Source organism: Sprattus sprattus (genome assembly GCF_963457725.1).
Source record: "Sprattus sprattus genome assembly, chromosome: 8".
NCBI classification, from domain to species: Eukaryota; Metazoa; Chordata; class Actinopteri; order Clupeiformes; family Clupeidae; genus Sprattus; species Sprattus sprattus.
The window spans coordinates 4,047,183-4,066,770 of NC_137927.1; the positions used below are offsets into that span (position 1 = coordinate 4,047,183).

Sequence of the window (19,588 nt, forward strand, 5' to 3'; positions counted from 1 at the left end):
AATGAAACACAAACCAATTTACACACACAAAACACATAAGAACACACAAACGCACTGACAACCATGACTCATTCTGTGCCAAAACCTACTGAACAGTTCGGCGGTCATATTTTGTAATGCTTTGCGTAACGTCTAGTTTGATTAATGTGTTGTATAAAATGAGACAGAAGAAGTTTGCCTGTCAGCAATGCTGTACATGCCAACTGTTGTTTGTGTATGATACAGGAATTAAAGAAAAAAGCAATCACAGTGTTCATCAGTTCCTTGTTTGACCACCGTCACTGTGGAGGTGAATCACAGAAGGTTCATGTTCACAGCTGACCGGTCACTCCTTCCAGTAGGACATTACACCAAACCGCAAGGGAAACCACAAACCAAAACATGTGGCTACAGCCGCCCTTAACCCAGGCGGATGGGTTTGTCAAAGTGTGTAGTCCTATTTCAGGGTCAGGTTACAGCAGGCGTAAAAGTAGTCCCATAGGAGGTATATGCTATAGGAGACGGGTGTTTGGACACACAGTTTTGATTTTCTAATATAATAAAGTGAAGTGCACTGGAAGAACGAGAGGTGTGAGAGATGGGAGATGGATGAGTGGAGGGAAGGAGAGAGAGGAATGTTGGAGAGAAAGAGAGAATGATAAATGATGGGTGGCTGAGTGGAAGCCACAGATGAGACAAAAAAAACATTAAGTAATTATGCAATAATCTCATGATGCTATTCTCAGAGCCTCTATTTATGAGGATAACCGTCAATCAAGTCAAGCAGTCGTCACAGGCACACACACCCAAAGACACACACACACACAATACATATGCAGACACATAGTGTGTTAGTTGTGCTGTTCATTAAAATACTGAAACCAAATGTGTGTGTGTTATGTTCATGATGACGGGTAACATAAACCGCCTCCACATACACACAAACACACACACACACACACACACACACACACACACACACACACACACACTCACACACACAGGCTCTTGGCTGTCTTGGCTAGGGAGAACTCATGAACACATACGTCAGAGAGCTGCCGACACAAAAACTCGACAGCAAACAGAACCATCTGGTAGAGACGGGGGAGGCGGCTCTTAATGGGAGAGGTGGTGGATAGAGGTGGGGGGGGGGCATGAATGGAGAGATGGAGAAGGTTAGTGTCAGACAGACCAGTTAGGAGAGATGGAGAAGGTAAGTGTCAGACAGACAGATGGATTGATACAAGAGGAAAGACAGGATGGTAACTGAAGATGAGGAGAGAATGAAACAGAGAGAGAGAGAGAGAGAGATTGAGGACAAGAGAGACAGAAAGAGAGAACATATTGACAAATAGATGGAGAAAGAAAGAGAAAAGAAAACTACAGAGAAAGAAGAGAGTCCACATGAGGGAGGAGGGACAGGAACATGCAGCAGGACCGAATGTGTATCTGCACACCGGTTCACAGGGATTACACACCGGTTCACACTATAAAACACACACACACACACACACACTATAACACACCCACCCACACACACACACACACACACACACACACACATGCACAAACTCATTGAAGATGAAAATGAGAATACCAGGTGCCAACTGATTTGGTCCTGAGTTTGTGTGTGTGTGTGCGTTAGTGTGTGTGTGTGTGAGTTAGTGTGTGTGTGTGTTTCATTCACTGAGCTATTTGAAATGCCACTTCCCTCGCTTCCTCTCACTGATCACAGCCTTGTCACTGCCAGAGAGAGAGAAAGAGGGGAAGAGCGAGAGAAGGGGGAAGAGGGGGAGGGAATGAGAAGGAGAGAGAAAGAGTGGGGGGAGAAAGAGAGAGAGAAAGAGAGGGAGAGATAGGGGGAAGAGAAAGAGGGAGAAGGAGAGAGACGGGGAGAGAAAGAGAGGGGAAAAAGGAAAGAGAGAAAGAGAAAGGAGAGAGAGAGAAGGGGGAGAGAGAAAGAGAAGGAGAGAGAGAGAAAGCGGGAGAGGGCAAAAGAGAGAGATGGGGATAAGGGGATTGAAGAGAAAATGAATGAAAGTATAAATAGCTTTCATCAGGAAATTAATTCTGATTTAAAATCACTCTCATCTTGTACCTTGTGTGTATCTTCTTGCTCTTTGCTATTTCTATTGCACACACACACACACACACACACACACACACACATGCACACTGGTAGCTGGTAAGAGTCTTAAGGAATTAGAAAGAGCAGCTTAATGAGGTCTTAATAAATAAGATTTAAGTTCTAGTTTTTATCCTTCACCATCTGCTCACACACACACATGAGGTCATAAAACATATTAGAACACAAAAGTGGTTTTAAAATTGTCATTTATTGAAAGTTTTTTTGTTGAGAGAAAACATGGAGTCTGTCAGAGTTTCATGATGATCACAGAAGACACACGGTCACACGGTCATGCTCTCTCTCTCTCACACACCAACATACTGTATGTTCAGACAGAGGCACAAGGTCTCTCTCACACACACACACACATACCAACTCAACCAGTGGAAAAAAAAACATGCAACCAAAAAAGTGCAACTCCTCAAAACCAAAACACTCGCCTGTCACAATGACTCCTTTCACAGGGATTTCCTTATATATCTCGTTGTGTGTGTGTGTGTGTGTGTGTGTTTGTTAGAAATCAGAAATTGTCACTATATCACAGTGTGTATGTAAATGTGTGTATACGCAGAGCAGAAAGACCTGTACAGACGGTATTTACAAATTCTTTGTTGGGTGGTGTTTTGTTTCTCTCTGCATCTTTCCCCACCTCTAACATTTCTCTATCATGCCGCTGTGTTTATGTAAGTGACCTTCCATGTCTGCCTGTGTGTGCACTTTGCATGTGTTTCTGAACACAGCTGGCATATGTGTGCCGGAATGGCGTGCCAGCGTGTGTGTGTGTGTGTGTGTATGTGTGTGTGAGAGCACGTACACACATCTGTTTGAGCGCAAGCATGTAAGCCTACCTTATGCTGCATTCTATCTAGGCTCACAACCACACGTCCTGTCTATGTATGTATGTGTGTGTGTGTGTGAACAAGCGTGAGTATGTGTATGTGTGTGTGTACACGCATGTGTATCTGTATGTGTGTGTGCGTGTGTACACGCATGTGTATGTGTATGCTTGTCTGTGTGTGTGTGTGTGTGTGTGTATGACTGAGTGTTAATAAATGCACATGCATCTGTTAACACCACAGTGGCCTTCACAGGCCCAGAGGCCAAAGGCAGGCAGAAGGCAAAGCACCCAAGAAGAGGGGCGAAGAGACCAGCGATTGATGGAGGGAGTGCCTCAGCCAAAGAGGAGGTGCAGGGCGAGCGCTAAAGTGCAGGAGAAGGAGGAGAGGAGGAGGGAGTGTACAGAGAGAGCAGGGGAGAGAGTGGACGAAGAGGATGAGGAAGAGGAGGGCAGGGTTGGGTCGTCATAGCAGTCCGTGTCGAAACAGCGGATGGAGGCGGCATCTTCACTGCCGTAGTTGGCCCAGTATTCCTCTGGCTCCAGCTTGGGAAGAGCCACCTCCTCTGGAGAGAGGGCGTACTGGGAAGGCGAGGAGGAGGAGGACGAAGATGAAGATGAGGGCTGGAGGGGTTTGATGGCGGTCTTCTCCGTGCTCTTCTGGAGCATTCCCTTGCTGGACGAGCCGGACTTTGCACTCTTGGCGGGCTTGTGCTTGGAGAACCACCAGCGGGTCTTGGTGCTGAAGGTGGTGGTGGTGGTTCCAGCCAGTGATCCGGGGTCGGGCAGCGGGCACAGGGCGAAGTCCATCTCACGCAGGAAGCGCAGGTCATCACCGCGGCGCTGGGCGGGGCCGGTGCAGATGAGCTCGGAGCTGGAGATGCGGGCCTGGCGGAACCAGTCCCAGAGCCCGCGGGCCTCGCAGCCGCAGCCCCAGGGGTTGGCGTTGAGGCGCAGGAACTCCAGCGAGCCCACGTCCTTCAGCGCCTGGCCCGGCAGCTCCGTCAGGGAGTTGTTGAACAGGTAGAGGATGGTGAGACGGCCCAGGTCGCGGAAGGACCGCCTGTGCACCTGCCGGATCTTGTTGTCGTGGACCAGCAGCCGGTCCAGGTTGACGAGGCCGCGAAACACGTTCTCGCCCAGCGTGCGGATGCGGTTGCCGTGGAGGAAGAGGTGCGTGAGGTTGACCAGGTCGGAGAAGAGCCCGTCGGCCAGGTGCGTCAGCAGGTTCTCCTGCAGGTAGAGGAACTGCAGGCTGTAGAGCTTGAGGAAGAGGTCGGCGGGGAGCCCGGTCAGGCGGCACCGGTGCATGTGCAGGCTCTGCAGGCGCTCCAGGCCACGGAAGGCCCCGCCGTCCAGCCGCTGCAGCCATGGGTTATCCCCCATGTCCAGCTCCTCCAGCACACGCAGGGAGCTGAACGCACCCGCCTCTATCCATGATATGTTGTTGGAGTACAGCCACAGCACCTACAGGAGCAGGGGAAGATGGAAAGAGAGAGAGAAAGGGAAAGGAGGACATGAAAAAAGAAGCAGGGAGAGAGAGAGAGAAAGGATGGATGGAGGATAAATGATTAAAGCAAAAGTTCACACACAACCACAGACACAAACAAACAAACACACACACACACACACACACATTGCACACATCCATCCATCTACCCACACACATACAAACACACACACCACACACATCCACCCGATCCCCCCACACGCACACAGATATACAAACACAGACACACATACCTGAGTCTCAAAGCCAAAGGAGTCAGCACGGAGCTCTGTAATGTGGTTGTTCTGCAGAAAGACGCGCTGCGAGTCGTACGGTACACCCATGGGGACCGATGTGAAGTTCTGTGATTGACAGCTTACCGTCATAGGTGACGGGTAACACACACACAACTTTGGACATGCTTCCCCTGGTACAAACCGGCACATAATCAGCCACAGCACCAGCCACAGCGTCAGAGCACCTGAGGGAGAGAAAGGGAGAGAAACAGAGAAAGAGAGAGAGGGAGGGGGGTTGAGAAAGTGGTTTATTGTCTACTTCTCATAAATTATAGAACTAACTATAAAATGTGAAAAAAATGAATTGATAATAAAAGAACAAAGCCCATTGTTTGTGTCTGTAAACGGAGGGAGACAGGGGTGATAGATAAAGTAGATAGAGTGAAGCACACATGAAAGAGGGAGTGTGTGGGGATGGGAACGTGTTTGGAGCTGTTCTTCTGCGTGGTGCTGAAGTCTCGGAATGGACGCGGATATGACGCACTAGGATAGACAGATTTTCGAAGACTGCTGAGATCCAGGCGAGAAATTGGACACCTCTCCTCCAAATGTTGAGGGTTAAGCATTTTTTTTAGTCAGCGACCTAATTGGCACACCCGGCTTGCGCTCATGCCCGTATTTTACCCTTAAACGAGGGCACGCTCAACATTTGAAAGCAGACTCGCATGTGCCAATCAGACCTCTTTCAGTATTTACGCACTGAGCTAAGAGCGCGTAAAACCCCAGTGCCCAAAAGGTCGTCTTAACGTCAGTGGCTTGTAAACAGAGTCGGATACATTTCTGCAGAATATAAAATATTAATGAGAGTTCTCGTGGGCTCCAGTAACGTGGGACAATTGCAGGACGTTCCAAGAGACAAGGCGCATAAATAAGTAAAGGCACGCGCATTCATCCACTCCACGCAAGATTTTCCGACAACCCCTGACCCGGTCAACCACTGCACGAGGAGGAAATATGGAGCGTCCTTTGTCGCGCTGTGTTCTCTAGAGATTCAGTGTCTGATTAACGATTCTGCAGTCTTGCTTGCACATGCTTTATCCCCGTGCAATGACCCCTTCAATCACTCACGCTCTGTCAGCATCTGCTAATTGCTCGCGAACAATTTCCCAAAAACAAAACGGAAGAGGACAAATGATTTTATACATTTCAACTACGCAAATCATTTACTGGCAAAAACAAACTAATCATGTAAAAGGTCTCGCATGACATTTCCTGCAGAGACAGGAGGAAACGGAGTTCCGGAGCTTGAATGGCTCATTAATCAGTAAAACTCAGTCAAACTCTTCAAGCCCAGGGTCAGCTACTGATTACATTTATTATTCAGAGCCAGTTGCAAGCAAATACACAACTATTGCTGCACAATTACAGTCTCACATTAAAACTTAAAAGTACACTTAAACAACTTTAGTTCAAGAAATACATACAATGCGCTTATCTGCGTGGTGCTGTAAACCCACATGAATAGACTAAACTCAGAGAAAAATAAACTTACTCTTAAAGTTGAGCGTCTTGGGTCCACGGATGTTCGAGCGAGAGTCCATTTCGAACCAAAACCGAAAGCGAGTTAGCCTGAGCGCGAGGACGTGCCTGCTGTCTGCTATCTCTGCTGACGGTTAGATCTGGAGCACACGGTCTCGAGACGGAGCGACTGGATGATTGCTTGAGATCCCGGGGAGGATTTATACACCCATCGCGGTGGTGGGCAGAGATGGATTCTCTCCTACGTCATCATTGCGAAGGCGTCCAGAGGGAAGGGACAGAGTTGTTTCGAGAAGGAAGCAACAGCGTGCCTACGTTTGATGTCCTGCGTGTGTGCGCGTTTGTGGTCTGTACCCGCCCACCTTTCCAAACACACACACACACACACACACACACACACACACACACATAGACACACGCACACGGACCCGTCAAACATTTGTTGTTCATCGAGTCCAGACTTGAAGTCTGTATTTGCCCACGCGAGGTATTATTTTTTCATCTCGGTGGCTCATCAAAGTGATAAATGATAGTAGGCTATATTATTCACAGACCAGATACGCTGACAGCTTGCCAGAAAACCAAAGGAGACAACATATTTGCCAAAAACGTCATCTCTTGTGCCCATACAGGGACTGTCCGTGAAACAGACCACAAGAAAGGTCTCCCATACATGACAAAAAGAAACCAGCTGATCGAATCGTCCTCCTCCATTATGTTGCAGGAACTGTCCATTTGTGGTCACTCGCTGAAATACTCCATTATGCTCGAATGAATTATTAAATCTTCAAATAACAAACCCAAATCTTTGTCAAGTGTTTATACATTTTTTTGTATCTATACAATTTATACAATACATTTAAACACTTGATACAATAACCTCTGTGAACTCTATGCTCAGTGTGTTAAGTGAGTGAAGTCAGTACCTTCAGTTTCACCATAGTAAACATACAGTATGTATGGTGTCTGTGTGTTGGGCCTATATGGACCAGTTGACATGTGGATCATATTACCAGCTGATGAAAGTATATAATAATGTATGGGCAAGAGGCAGGCAAGTGTTTTACATTACAATTTACTGTGCTTGAGTGTGTGTGTGTGTGTGTGTATGTGTGTGTGTGTGTGTGTGTGTGTTTGTGTGTGTGTGTGTGTGTGTGTGTGTGTGTGTGTGTGTGTGTGTGTGTGTGTGAGAGTGAGGTGTATTGATGTGTTGTTGATGAGACACTGGTCACTCTGTACAAGTCTTCTGACATGTGATGCACACAATCTGCCCATGTACTGTACTTGCCCACATAAACTAATTTACATAAAAACAATCAAATATATGCAAACATATTACTTCACTGCATGACAGAGAGAACAAGAAACAACACCCAGGGGTACTGTCATCAATTCACTCCAGGAGGTCGTGGGGGCACACACACACACACACACACACACACACACACACACACACACACACACACAAACACACACACACACACACACACACACACACACACACACACACACACAGACGGCTGATCAGACAGATGACCACACACCCCCTCAACACTTGGGGCCACTGACACATTACTCAAAGAGCAACAGGCACCCTGTGTGTGTGTGTGTGTGTGTGTTTGTTTCTGTGTGTCTGAGTCAGGCAGGGACCCAGCAGGGTCTGATGCCTCCTCTGCTTGTCATGTGTTGTGAATGACCCTTAAACGTGTTGAATCGCATGTACACACACACACACACACACACACACACACACACACACACACACACACACACACACACAAAGACACACACACACACACACACACACACACACACACACACACACACACACACACACACACACTCAGAAAGTTACACGCTACATGACTTCTGAAACACATGTGTTCCCATAAATGTTAGTGACACACACTCAGACAAACATACACACTCAAGCCAATCACACTCGCCAACCTTCACAGACCTGCTGTCTGCCTACAGTAGCTACCATATGTTGTGTGAATGACAACCACACAAAGTGTGTGACTCAGGACACACACACACACACACACAAACACACACACAGACACACACACCTCCGCTGCGAGTGAAGGGGTCATGACACACACCCCTGAAATATTCCCCCTGTCCTTTTTCTCTGTTGGGTTCACGCCATCGTCCACTCTTTCTCTGATCTCACCGCTCATGTAAAGTTGGAACAGAGTCAGAGTCAGAGTTTAGTTTAGTTTAGAAAGGAAAGGACAGTTTGAATGCAAACACCCACCAATGCAAGTAGAGCTGACTTCAATGGGCTGTGGGCAGATTCCCACTGTTATTACACATATAAAAAAGATCCCTTAAATTCGTAATATGCCAAATATAAATGAAGAAAATATAAACTAATTGGGGAGACAGACCATCACCTTATCCATCAACAAGTGTCTACAAGTGTCACAAACATGTGTCTGAGAGTCATGGCTGCTGTAATGTTGAATTGCAGAAGATGAAGTCGAACATTGTGTGGAAACAGCCATCTTGGTTAAATGTGAAAGCTGAAGATTGATAGGTTTGATAGGAACGGTTCTTACTCAGACAGAAAACAGCAGCAGTAAATGGTGCTTTCAAAACGGCCACATTTGTTCCAATTACACTTCTTTTCACTGTCTTGGCTCCATTCATTTGGCAGTTTGCACTTTTAGCAATGTTTTTTTATTGATTCTCTCATCAATCTGGCGGTTCACTCTACTCTGCAACATCTGGAGTCAAGTAACACCTATACACGCATGCTGTTCATTGATTTTAGATCAGCCTTCAACATGGTAGATCCACTCATTCTCTTCTCCAGGCTGCAAGCCATGAATATCAACATAGCTCTGTGTCACTGGATACAGGACTTCCTGAGATATAGAATTCAATCAGTCAAGGTCAACAACGCTACATCATGCCGTCTGACTCTCATCACTGGTGTGCCGGAAGGCTGTGTGCTATCTCTTCTGTTCTCCATCTATACAAATTACCTGAGATCTCACCACCAGTCTGTTAAGATGCTCAAGTATGCAGATAAGACCACAATCATCGGCTTTATCAGAGATGAGGATGAATCTCAATACAACAAGGAGGTGAACTGGGCTGTAGACTGGTGTAGCAGGAACAAGCAAGGAAATAGTTGTGGACTTCAGAAGGAGGCCTAACACCGAAGCCTCAGTTAATACATTTGACCAGCCAAAAAACAATGATGGGCTCTTACATCAGCCAAAATATAAAATGGGATATTAACACCACCCACCTTATCAAAAAAGCTCCCCCCTTTCTGGACTGAGCTATGATGAAAGAATAGCACCAACGTTGTTGTGTGGCAATAAAGTTTTATCTTATCATTTATCAAGTATCTTATTTGTTTGCACCACATCTCATCTGCCACACAAAAAGTAATCGAATACAATATGTTACATTTCTTTGATAACTTTGGTAATTTGTTATATTTGCAACAGGCTAACTAGTTACCTGTAACCTATGACATTTCAAAAGTCACCTTCCCAGGTAAACGGCTGAAAGAGTTAATGTCTTTGCAGAATGCCATTTGAAACGTATAGGGACATATGAGCAATGCATTGTATCATGTTGCATTTATATAGACTAACATTACTGCGCATCTTGACATGTCAAGAACACTGACCCCAAGTACATAAGGAAATATAGGACTGAATAAGTAAGCATTCATTTCATTGTAGGAACACTTAGTTGTCATGACTACAACGTTGCGTGTAACCATAACTCTTACAGTTACAAAGTTTCAAATAGCATATCTGCACAGTGTGCCCTCACTCTCTCTCTCTCTCTCTCTCTCTCTGTCTCTCTCTATCCCTTGCTATCTGTCTCTTCCAATCTCTTTTCTATCTTTTTCTGCATCATATCACACAACCACATTCGTACACACGCACACAAGCACGCACACACAGACACACACACACTCATGCACAGAAAGTCCCACATTCACACAGCTGCACTCACATTCACAGAGACACACACACACACACTAATGCACAGACAGTCCCACATTAAAGGCACCCAGTGCAACTTTATATAAACATTCAATGAAAAATAAACATTCAATTTCTAGTCTTTTTTACACGTAGTAAGTTTCAATAACTCTATACCATTACATATCGACATTCAAGGAGCAAAGATGAGACGTTGTTGTGTGGTGAGAACTGATAGAAAATCGTAAACAACAACAATCGCCGGTGGGGAGAGGCCATTTTTCCATTGACTGGAATCCTGCTTTATTTATTGTAGGTTACAAAAAATAAAGAAAATGGCGGTGATTGTTGTTGTTATCGATTTTCTATCAGTTCTCACCACACAACGACGTCTAATCTTTGCTCCTTGAATGTCGATATGTAATGGTATGGAGTTATTGAAACTTACTACGTGTAAAAAAGACTAGAAATTGAATGTTTATTTTTAAGCCTCGAAAGTTGCACTGGGTGCCTTTAACACAAATGCACTCACAGAGAGACACACACACACACACACACACACACACACACACACACACACACACACACACACACACACACACACACACACACACACACACACACACACACACACACACACACTGATTTCCTGTTAACCACTCTGACTCAGTTGCTGGATTTTCATTCCTCTCTCTCCCTCTCTCCCCACCTACTTTCTCTGCCTATTTTTACTCTTCTGGTTGTCGACTTTTTATTTATAAATGGTGACAGTCACAGTGATGACGTACATGAACAAAGAGATGGAGAAAGAGTGAGAGAGCGAGAGAGAGAGAGAGAGAGATAGAGGGAATCTCCAGTCTTGTTGACAGTGCTTTAGCATGAGAAACAAAACCTCATACAGTTGTGACACAACACAACAACAGGGTTATATTTATAACAATACATGAATTATTCAACCACTTCAAAGGGAGCGGAACTAACCTAAGACACTCACAGCATCAAACACAAGGATCTGGGCTACATCCAGTTGAGAAGAGGCTGTTCTCTGGTCAAAGGAAGTCCCTGACAGTTTCTCTCCCTCTTTTTACCTCACACACACACACACACACACACACACACACACACACACACACACACACACACACACACACACACACACACACACACACACACACACACACACACACACACACACACACACACACACACACACAACTCAAATCAAAACCATGCCTCTTTCTCTCACTATGTCCTTGTCCTAATATGGAAATGGATGATTACTCAATAGTGATTGAGGAAAGGACACCAATAAAAAGCTTAGGAGGTTTGTATGTAAATGACATGCACCAGTTACAATGTTGAAGTTCAGTAGGCCTACTATCCGAATTGCAAGATGATTAAAATAAAATAAAATAAAATAAAGTAAGAGAGAGAGAGAGAGAGAGAGAGAGAGAGAGAGAGAGAGAGAGAGAGAGAGGGGGGGGTGGGGGGCACCTTTACCAAGCCCAACTGATCTAAAATAACGTATTGATAACTGAATTGGTAAAGTTTTCTGAAATCGATAAACTGGTCTACAACGATCCTGCTGCATACTCCAGGCCAGTTGGCGGTGGTAATGCCCATAAAGCAGGTGAAGATAATGCCATAGTCAACCAGAAGAAGAAGGCGGCAACAAACACAGAAATCAACCGTGAACAATTCACACGGAATTGTTTTCAATGCAACAAGCCACAGTCATGCAAAGACTCTGTGAGTTGACGAGATGCGTTTTAGATGTGTATTAAACGTTCACTTGCCGGTTTTGTGGGAGATATTTGCTAACAATACTACCTTTTTGCTAACTGCTGCAGCTAGCATTTCTTGCCACTAGGAGTCCACTCCTTACTTCAGTGTGCGTCCTCTGCTTGTTAGTTGCTGGTTAGCGTACTGTACTCACTTACAGCGGTTTAAAAAAAGCTAGCTAATGAAAAAAAAAAAAATACATTTTAGAGTGACTATTGGTATTTGGATATATCAGTCAAAGGGAAGACGATTTTAAACTGTATATCAACGGTTATTATATCCATGTGCAAGTTAAATGTAAAGGAGTTACAACTACATTCATGTACATTCATAGATGGAATATGGATTTTTGCCTTATATAGTGATTTCTGCGCCTTTTATTCATAAACTTTGACAGAATGGACTGTTACTCTAAGCTGTATTAGCCATAGTCACATCTTTTGGGCCTCAAGGCATGTCGGCCACACATCAGTTTATTAGGCAACCATGCCACCTTCTGGATTCATTTTACTGGATATATGTCTCTTTGCTCTCTCTCTCTCTCCCTCCTCCCCTCTCTGGCAGTCTCTTTAGGCCTAGGAAAAAAAATAATTTGTGTTTCTGTTTCCACATGTCACTTTGTGAACCTAGGATGTCAAAGACTGTAATCAAATTACCGCGCACGCATTTCGCAGCCAGCAAACAAAACATGAAACCCCCACTGTGAAACCCCTGATTAATTAGATCCTGGTGTCATTTATGTCCCTTGCCAGCGGCCCACCCCCAAGAAAAGGCTAGGGTCGGCAGGTTTTTTAAGGGTCGGATGGGAAACAGGAAACACAAAAAAAATGTCCCTAGGCCTTAGGGGGATGGGGTTGATTTCATGCCTTATACTTTCTCTTCATCTGTCCTGATACCTGTTTGAAATGGCTACATCATTCTTCTCTTTCTCTCTGTCCTCATCTCTACGCTCTCTCTCTGCAGCTCCTCTCATTGGTCAGATGGCTGGCTGGTCCAGCAGTGAGGATGCAGGTGATGCTGTGGACGGTGAGCAGGGATGTGATCGAGATCCCACCCAATCAGAGAGTGATAATGCAGGTGGGAGGGAGGAGCCAATGAAAAAGAGGTGGGGTAGGAGAAAGACCAGCAGTAGAGAGGAAGCAAAACAGAAGAGAGAGAGAAAGAAACCAAAGAGAGAGGAAAGTGATGGAGGAGAGAGCGAGGATGATGAAAAAGAGGAGAGGGGGAAGGACGATGGAGAGGAAAAGAACGATGGAGAGGAATCAGAGCAAGATGTTGCGACCAAACGGAAGCCAGCCTGCAACAGAGTACCGGTCAACGGGCAGGAAAACGATGGGGACGAAAATCACCAATCAGATGCGGAGAGATCAGTGAGGCGGAGCCAGCGGAGGAGAGCATATGCGGAGACTGTTGTTGTCGTGACAATGGACAGCGAATCAGAAGAGGACCGTGACTCACTAGACAAACATCTCAGGAATAGACGCACGCACAACAAAGCGACTAAACTGAAATGCAGCGGGAAGAGATGGGCCAGTGATGAGGAGGACAGTGGCTCACGATTGGCCAAGACAGAGGGGAAGCGTCGTCAAAGGGAGGGGCCTATGATCTGCGAGACGTGTGGCATCCTGTGCAGAAACAAGGCCACCATGGCGCGCCACCGGCTCACACACACGGGCGAGAAGCCGTTTACGTGTGAGGAGTGTGGCAAGCGCTTCGTCAGCGCGTCCAACCTGCGCATCCACCAGATGGAACACGCCGGAACGAAGGAGTACGCGTGCAGTGAGTGCGGCCAGCGTTTCACACACCTGGCCTACCTGAATCGCCACCTTCTGCGCCACTCCGACAAGAAGCCGCACACCTGTCCCGCCTGCGGCAAGGGCTTTGTCCAGAGGTACGGCCTGGAGCGGCACAAGCGCACGCACGAGCTCTTCAGGTGCGGGGTGTGCAGAGAGGCCTTCAGCCGCAGCCAGACCCTGATGGCGCACGTGAGGAAGGAGCATCCTTGCGAGGAGATGGTGGAGGAGAAGGAGAAGGCCCGGAGCGGGATCCACTGTGAGGAGTGTGGAAAGGTGGTGCCGGGGCCGTCGCAGCTGGTGGTGCACATGCGTGTACACACGGGGGAGAGGCCGTTCAGCTGCGACCTGTGTGAGCGCAGCTTCGCCCAGAAGAGCCAGCTCAACGCACATCAGCGCACACACACGGGCGAGAAGCCATGGGTGTGTCTCCTCTGCCTCAAATCCTTCACTCGCCGGACGTACATGGACCAACACAGGCGGAGTGCACATGGGGAAAAACTCTGATTCTACAGCTTAGGGCAACACACACTCACACACACACATGCACAAGACATACAATATACACACACATACTCAAGACACACATATAAACACACAGACAAACACACACACACATACATACTCACACACACACATACAAGGAACTTTTCAAGCACTGAACATTTCCTGAGTATTCTTAAATGTAGTGTTGGTTTGGATCGTATTCACAGTATTTCCTATATATGAAATGTGTATTTCTGTGAATATCCTGGTTGCAAATTTAACAGTACACTTGCACATAACATTTTCATAATTTAAATTATATTTCAGCTTTTAAGGAACTAACTTGCGATGACAGTCTGCATCAGTCATTCAGGATGTGAGATGTCCCAATGTGAGAAGATTGTGAAAAGTTCATTTCTGGTTGTCATTATTACCTTCCTTCTCCCTCTCTGGGGTGGTACGTATAGTCATATCCGTACATAACAACAGACAATTCAGGCACCACCTGACCTCCACTCCACACTCCCAGATTAGGAAGTCCTTGTCGCTGTCAGATCTTGTTGGTTGTTCAGACTGGTTTTAAGGCAGCAATACAGAGTTCTATTCCAAAACTAGTAAGCTAACTACCTAAAAGGCATGCAAAAACCTTGCAAACACCACCAACAGCCCAGCTGACACTGAAAGAAGCTTGCCAACACACTAACTGGTGTCTTTTGGCAGTTTAGCTGGCAATGTCAATCGTGTGAAAGCTTTTCTACCTTTTTGCAGGGTGTACCAGCCCGTTACACAGAACTACATGGCGGCATATCCTGTATGGCGACTGGGGAAGACACAGGTGTTAATCTGTCCTTCACATGACCATATGCTATTAAAATGAGTTTCAGGATGGTACCTAAACTAGTAAAAACCATACCTTAACAAGTGTCAAATTGTTACAAAGTGTTACTTTAAGTGGCCTATTATATAATTTATAGTGATTATGGTGACAGGACTTTTAAAAGACTGTATGGTTAACTGCTACAAGCAGATTTTGGACTTTAGTCAGAGCAGACATGAAAAGACTTTTAGACCCTTGATTTGTCTTGAGACGCCACACCCCAAACCTATACAGTTCAATATACCCCACATTCAGACATGCATTTTTTTTTTTGCCAGAGTTTTAGCCATTTGTTTTGGCGCGCTTACTCTGCATTATCGTTTAGATTTCCAAAGACACTTTGGTGAGATTGATTTAGGTAGCCTACTTTCTGTTTGCTGCAATTTGAATGTCGTTACTATATAATTAAAAGCTATTCATGTAATTTATTAAGCATCCTCAATATACAGCAGTTTTGCAGATGTGCCAAAAACACAGTAGGCTACTGCTACTGTACTGTTAAAAAGCAGAGAGGGAAGAGGGCAGAAATGTCCGTGGCTCTGAGGTGATCTAAAGTTTCTCTTACAGTGTATTACATTTTAGGACATAAGTGTCCATCAAGAAGCACAGACCAATCGACCACTTTTGGGTTCATTATTTGGCTATTTTCTGTCTTGGTTATTTAGGCTTCATAAAAAAAGCTGTGCCTTAAGAACGGAGAGTTGTATCAATGATATCTTTATTTCACCGAAATTTCTCAGGTAAGGCAGATGACCATAGATATCTTAGATAAAGGCTAGATAAGTTGCCCGCGTTGCTGGCCGACGGAGTCAAATGTCCGCACAATTCGGCCATTTTGAGACGGAATAGCTCACTCCCCCTTAACATTGTGTTGGTACTTTTTAAATAACCAGAACTTGCTCAATTTTCAACCGATTTTCAAACGGGTTGGTTTGTTATAAACGTAAGATATTTCTTATGGCACTACATACTTATGAAGAATTATAAACATGGGTTTTCATATGAAAATAACATTGACAGGTCTCTGACAGGTCTCGTTTCAAGGGAGCGTTCAATAGAGCAGGCAGCTGCACAAAATTATGGCATCTTCATTGGCAATAAAGTCAGCAATTTCCTGTCGAAATCATAATGTAAGATGTTTAACAAACCAACCCGATTGGAAATCATGTGCAACTTCAGTTTTATTATGTGCAACTTAAGTTATATTGAAAAGAAAGAACAATTATGCCTCGCCAATTGATGTAAAATGACTGATACACAATAGCCGTGATACACAATTAAGCTGCCCATTTCAACATGTTCAAGCATCCAGAATTATTACCAAGGTAATGACGATTGTAAATCAAGTCATTTGTAAATCTGTCAACATTTCCGCGAGATAAGAGTGTAAACGATTGTGAAGATCACTGACGTTACCTAACGTACCACTGATCCCTCCCGGAAGCTATTCCGTCCTTAAAATGGCCTCCTGTGCGGACGTTCAAGAGACCGCCGTTGCACCCACTTGGCAGATGACGATGTATCGACGGGTCATCCTACGTGTGGGGGCGCAAGAGAGCCTCGACCGCTAGTAAACTCAGTAATAGAAGAAGAAGTAAAGCCAACTGAGCTCTGGTTACTCAGTGGAAAGTCAGTGGTTGTAGACCACGGAAGACATGGTAGATATTTGCGCACTGGAACCGGCGAAAATGATGCAAAGATTTTGTAAGTTAACTAGCTCTGTAATCTAGATATGTTGAATGTTCATCGTTGTGAACAGTCGTCAGACGACCCCAGGAAGTTAGCGTTATACTCCCTCCATACAGCCACAGCTTCCCTCATCATAATACAGCCATTATTTGTTGCAACTGGCTCCAGGCAGTATGATAGGCTAATGTTGATTGTAGCGCTATCTAAATTAGAGCTAGGTTATCCATGCCCGCATAATGTAGTAGTGAAGTCAGTAGCGTCAGCAACTGTAAAACCATCGCATCATGTATGTAGGGAATGACTTCCACAAGCTGGCCTTTTGGTTTTTATATGACTAACTTTGTAGGGTGCAGCCTGGGATCTACACTTGGCTAAACTCTGATCTAAAATTGATATCTAATAGGCTATAGAAATATAGTATGGGATGTTGCTCTGATAAGCGAATAATGTCCAACAACAGACCTGTGAATATTGAATCTAGTTACACAGGTCAAGTTTCCGGCCAGTTGTGAGTTGTATTCAGCAAAGGCGAATAGCAGTCACAGGCATTTGTACGTTTGTCTGTATTTGCTGTTCTTTCCTCACCCTTGCGGTCCTTGACTCTTGTCTTTTGCCCCTGTCTTCAGCTCCTTTGACTAATGACATAGCTCCGTTATGCAGTGAAGATTCAGATATAGATTCTGACCACAACACACCCCCTAGAGCCCAAACCAGTTACAGAAAGCAGAAAAAAACGGCAAATCACAGAGCCTTTGGGGCAGGCCATCGCCGTGGAGAGAAAAGGAGAGAATCGTTGTGGCAGGAAGTGGACAAGCAGAGAGCGGAGGGTTTGGGCAGCGAGGGAGAGGATGAACCGGTGGCTCGCCAGGGTAGGCCTCACGCACGTGCTCCTAGGGCTGTACCCACGGCAACCAAGAAGAAGCAGGCGCAGGTGGCCAAAGTGGACTCAAGCTATCGGGTGGTGACGCGGTCCAGCGAGGAGAGTGAGAACCAATCGGAGAACCAGGATGGTGGAGAGGGAAGTGATGGAGAGCAGCACAAACAATCAGAGAGTGATGACAAAGATGCGAGGCAGGAGCCAGTGAAAAAGAGGCGGGGTAGGAGAAAGACCAGCAGTAGAGAGGAGCTAAAACAGAAGAGAGGGAGAAAAAAACTAAACAGAGAGGAAGATGATGGAGGAGAAAGTGAGGATGAGGAAAAAGAGGAGAGGAAGAAGGACAATGGAGGGGAGAAGAACGATGGAGAGGAATCGGAGCAAGATGGAGCGAACAAACGTGCACCAAAGAAACAAGTCCACAACATAACAAGAGTCAAAGAGGAGAATATTAATGAAGGAGAGAGCGATAGAGAGGAGGACGATGAGAAAGAGAAGAGTGATGCAGAGAGCTATAGAGAGGAAGAGAATGAACCACAGAAAACAGCATCATCAAAAGGTCTGAAGTCACAGAAAGGATGCATCAAAAATCCAAGTGAGAAGAAGCAGAACAGCGAATCAGAGCAAGGTGCTGCGACAAAGCGCAGGCGTGGCCTGAGAAAACGAGTCAAGGACGACACCTGTGACGATGAAGAGGAAGGCGACGGGGAGGAAAGCAACAAACCCGAAAAGGAGAAAACGGTGAAACGGAGGCGAGGGAGTAAAATGCGCACAGAAGATGAGGAGAGTTCTAAAAAACAGGATGGCGAATCAGAGAGGCCATCTAAACAAAAGAGAAGCGCCACCTCTGATAAGGCAAGTAGCAAATCGAGAAAAGCAGAGGGCTCTGATTCACTGACGAAAGCGAGGAAGCCTCGTGCGGGGGCCGGGCCGGTGACCTGTGAGACCTGCGGCCTGCTGGTGAAGTGCCGAGCGGCCATGGAGCGTCACCAGCTCACACACACGGGCGAGAAGCCTTTTACGTGCGAGGAGTGCGGCAAGCGCTTCGTCAGTGCATCCAACCTGCGCATCCATCAGATGGAGCACACCGGCAAGAAGGAGTACATGTGCAACGAGTGCGGTCAGCAGTTCACACACCTGGCCTACCTGAAACGTCACCTGCTGCGCCACTCCGGCAAGAAGCCACACACCTGTCCCGCCTGCGGCAAGGGCTTCGTGCAGAGGTACCACCTGGAGCGGCACGAACTGATTCACAGTGGCGCCAAACCGTTCAAGTGTCACATGTGTGTAGAAGCCTTTAATCGCTCCGAGTACCTGACGGGGCACATCAAGAAGGAGCACCCCGGGGAGGTGGTGGGGGAGTTGGGGGAGAGGGACTCGGGGAAGCCCCAGATCACATGCATGCTGTGCGCCAAGAGAGTGGCTTCGAAGTCGCAGCTGGCAGTGCACCTGCGCATGCACACCGGGGAGAAGCCGTTCTGCTGTGACCAGTGCGACCGCCGCTTTACGCAGAAGAGCCAACTCACGTCGCACCTGCGCACGCACACCGGGGAGCGGCAGTGGGAGTGCCCCGTGTGTGAGAAGCGCTTCACGCGCCGGACGCACATGGACAGCCACATACGGACCGTGCATGGGGACAACCCCTGAACCCCCCTACACCCGCTACCGACCTTTTGGGGTGCTGCCATTTTTTTATAAACATGAGTGTATCATAGATATGGGACTGAATCTTTAGAATACACTTGTGTGTCTGACATTGTTTTCATGATGTACCTGTATGTTGAGGTGTATGGCATCAGTTATTCCTGTGCATTTTGTTACATTTTACAGACATTTTCTATTCTTTGTAAAACAAAATCATGATGCTCAGTGGAAGATGAACCAGATAACAAAAGAAAAGCAGGCTTGGTATTCATTATTTACTC

At 46.1% G+C, this 19,588-nt stretch overlaps 2 protein-coding genes across 2 annotated transcripts; one reads left to right on the top strand and one right to left on the bottom strand.

The window, feature by feature from the left end:
• Nucleotides 1-3,278: 3,278 nt before the first annotated feature.
• On the bottom strand, nt 3,279-6,268 carry rtn4rl2b (reticulon 4 receptor-like 2b; the record flags this gene model as incomplete). Its single annotated transcript, XM_080843255.1, has 3 exons — nt 3,279-4,409; nt 4,686-4,912; nt 6,220-6,268. 3 exons carry the CDS (start codon nt 6,266-6,268, stop codon nt 3,279-3,281), a joined length of 1,407 nt encoding a protein of 468 aa, XP_080699381.1.
• A 6,961-nt stretch (nt 6,269-13,229) lies between these two features.
• LOC308368750 (uncharacterized protein) lies at nt 13,230-14,244 on the top strand (the record flags this gene model as incomplete). The annotated part of the gene is made up of 1 exon (XM_080843004.1): nt 13,230-14,244. The coding sequence occupies exon 1, from the start codon at nt 13,369-13,371 to the stop codon at nt 14,242-14,244; it is 876 nt and encodes a 291-aa protein (XP_080699130.1). The 5' UTR covers nt 13,230-13,368.
• Nucleotides 14,245-19,588: the final 5,344 nt, after the last annotated feature.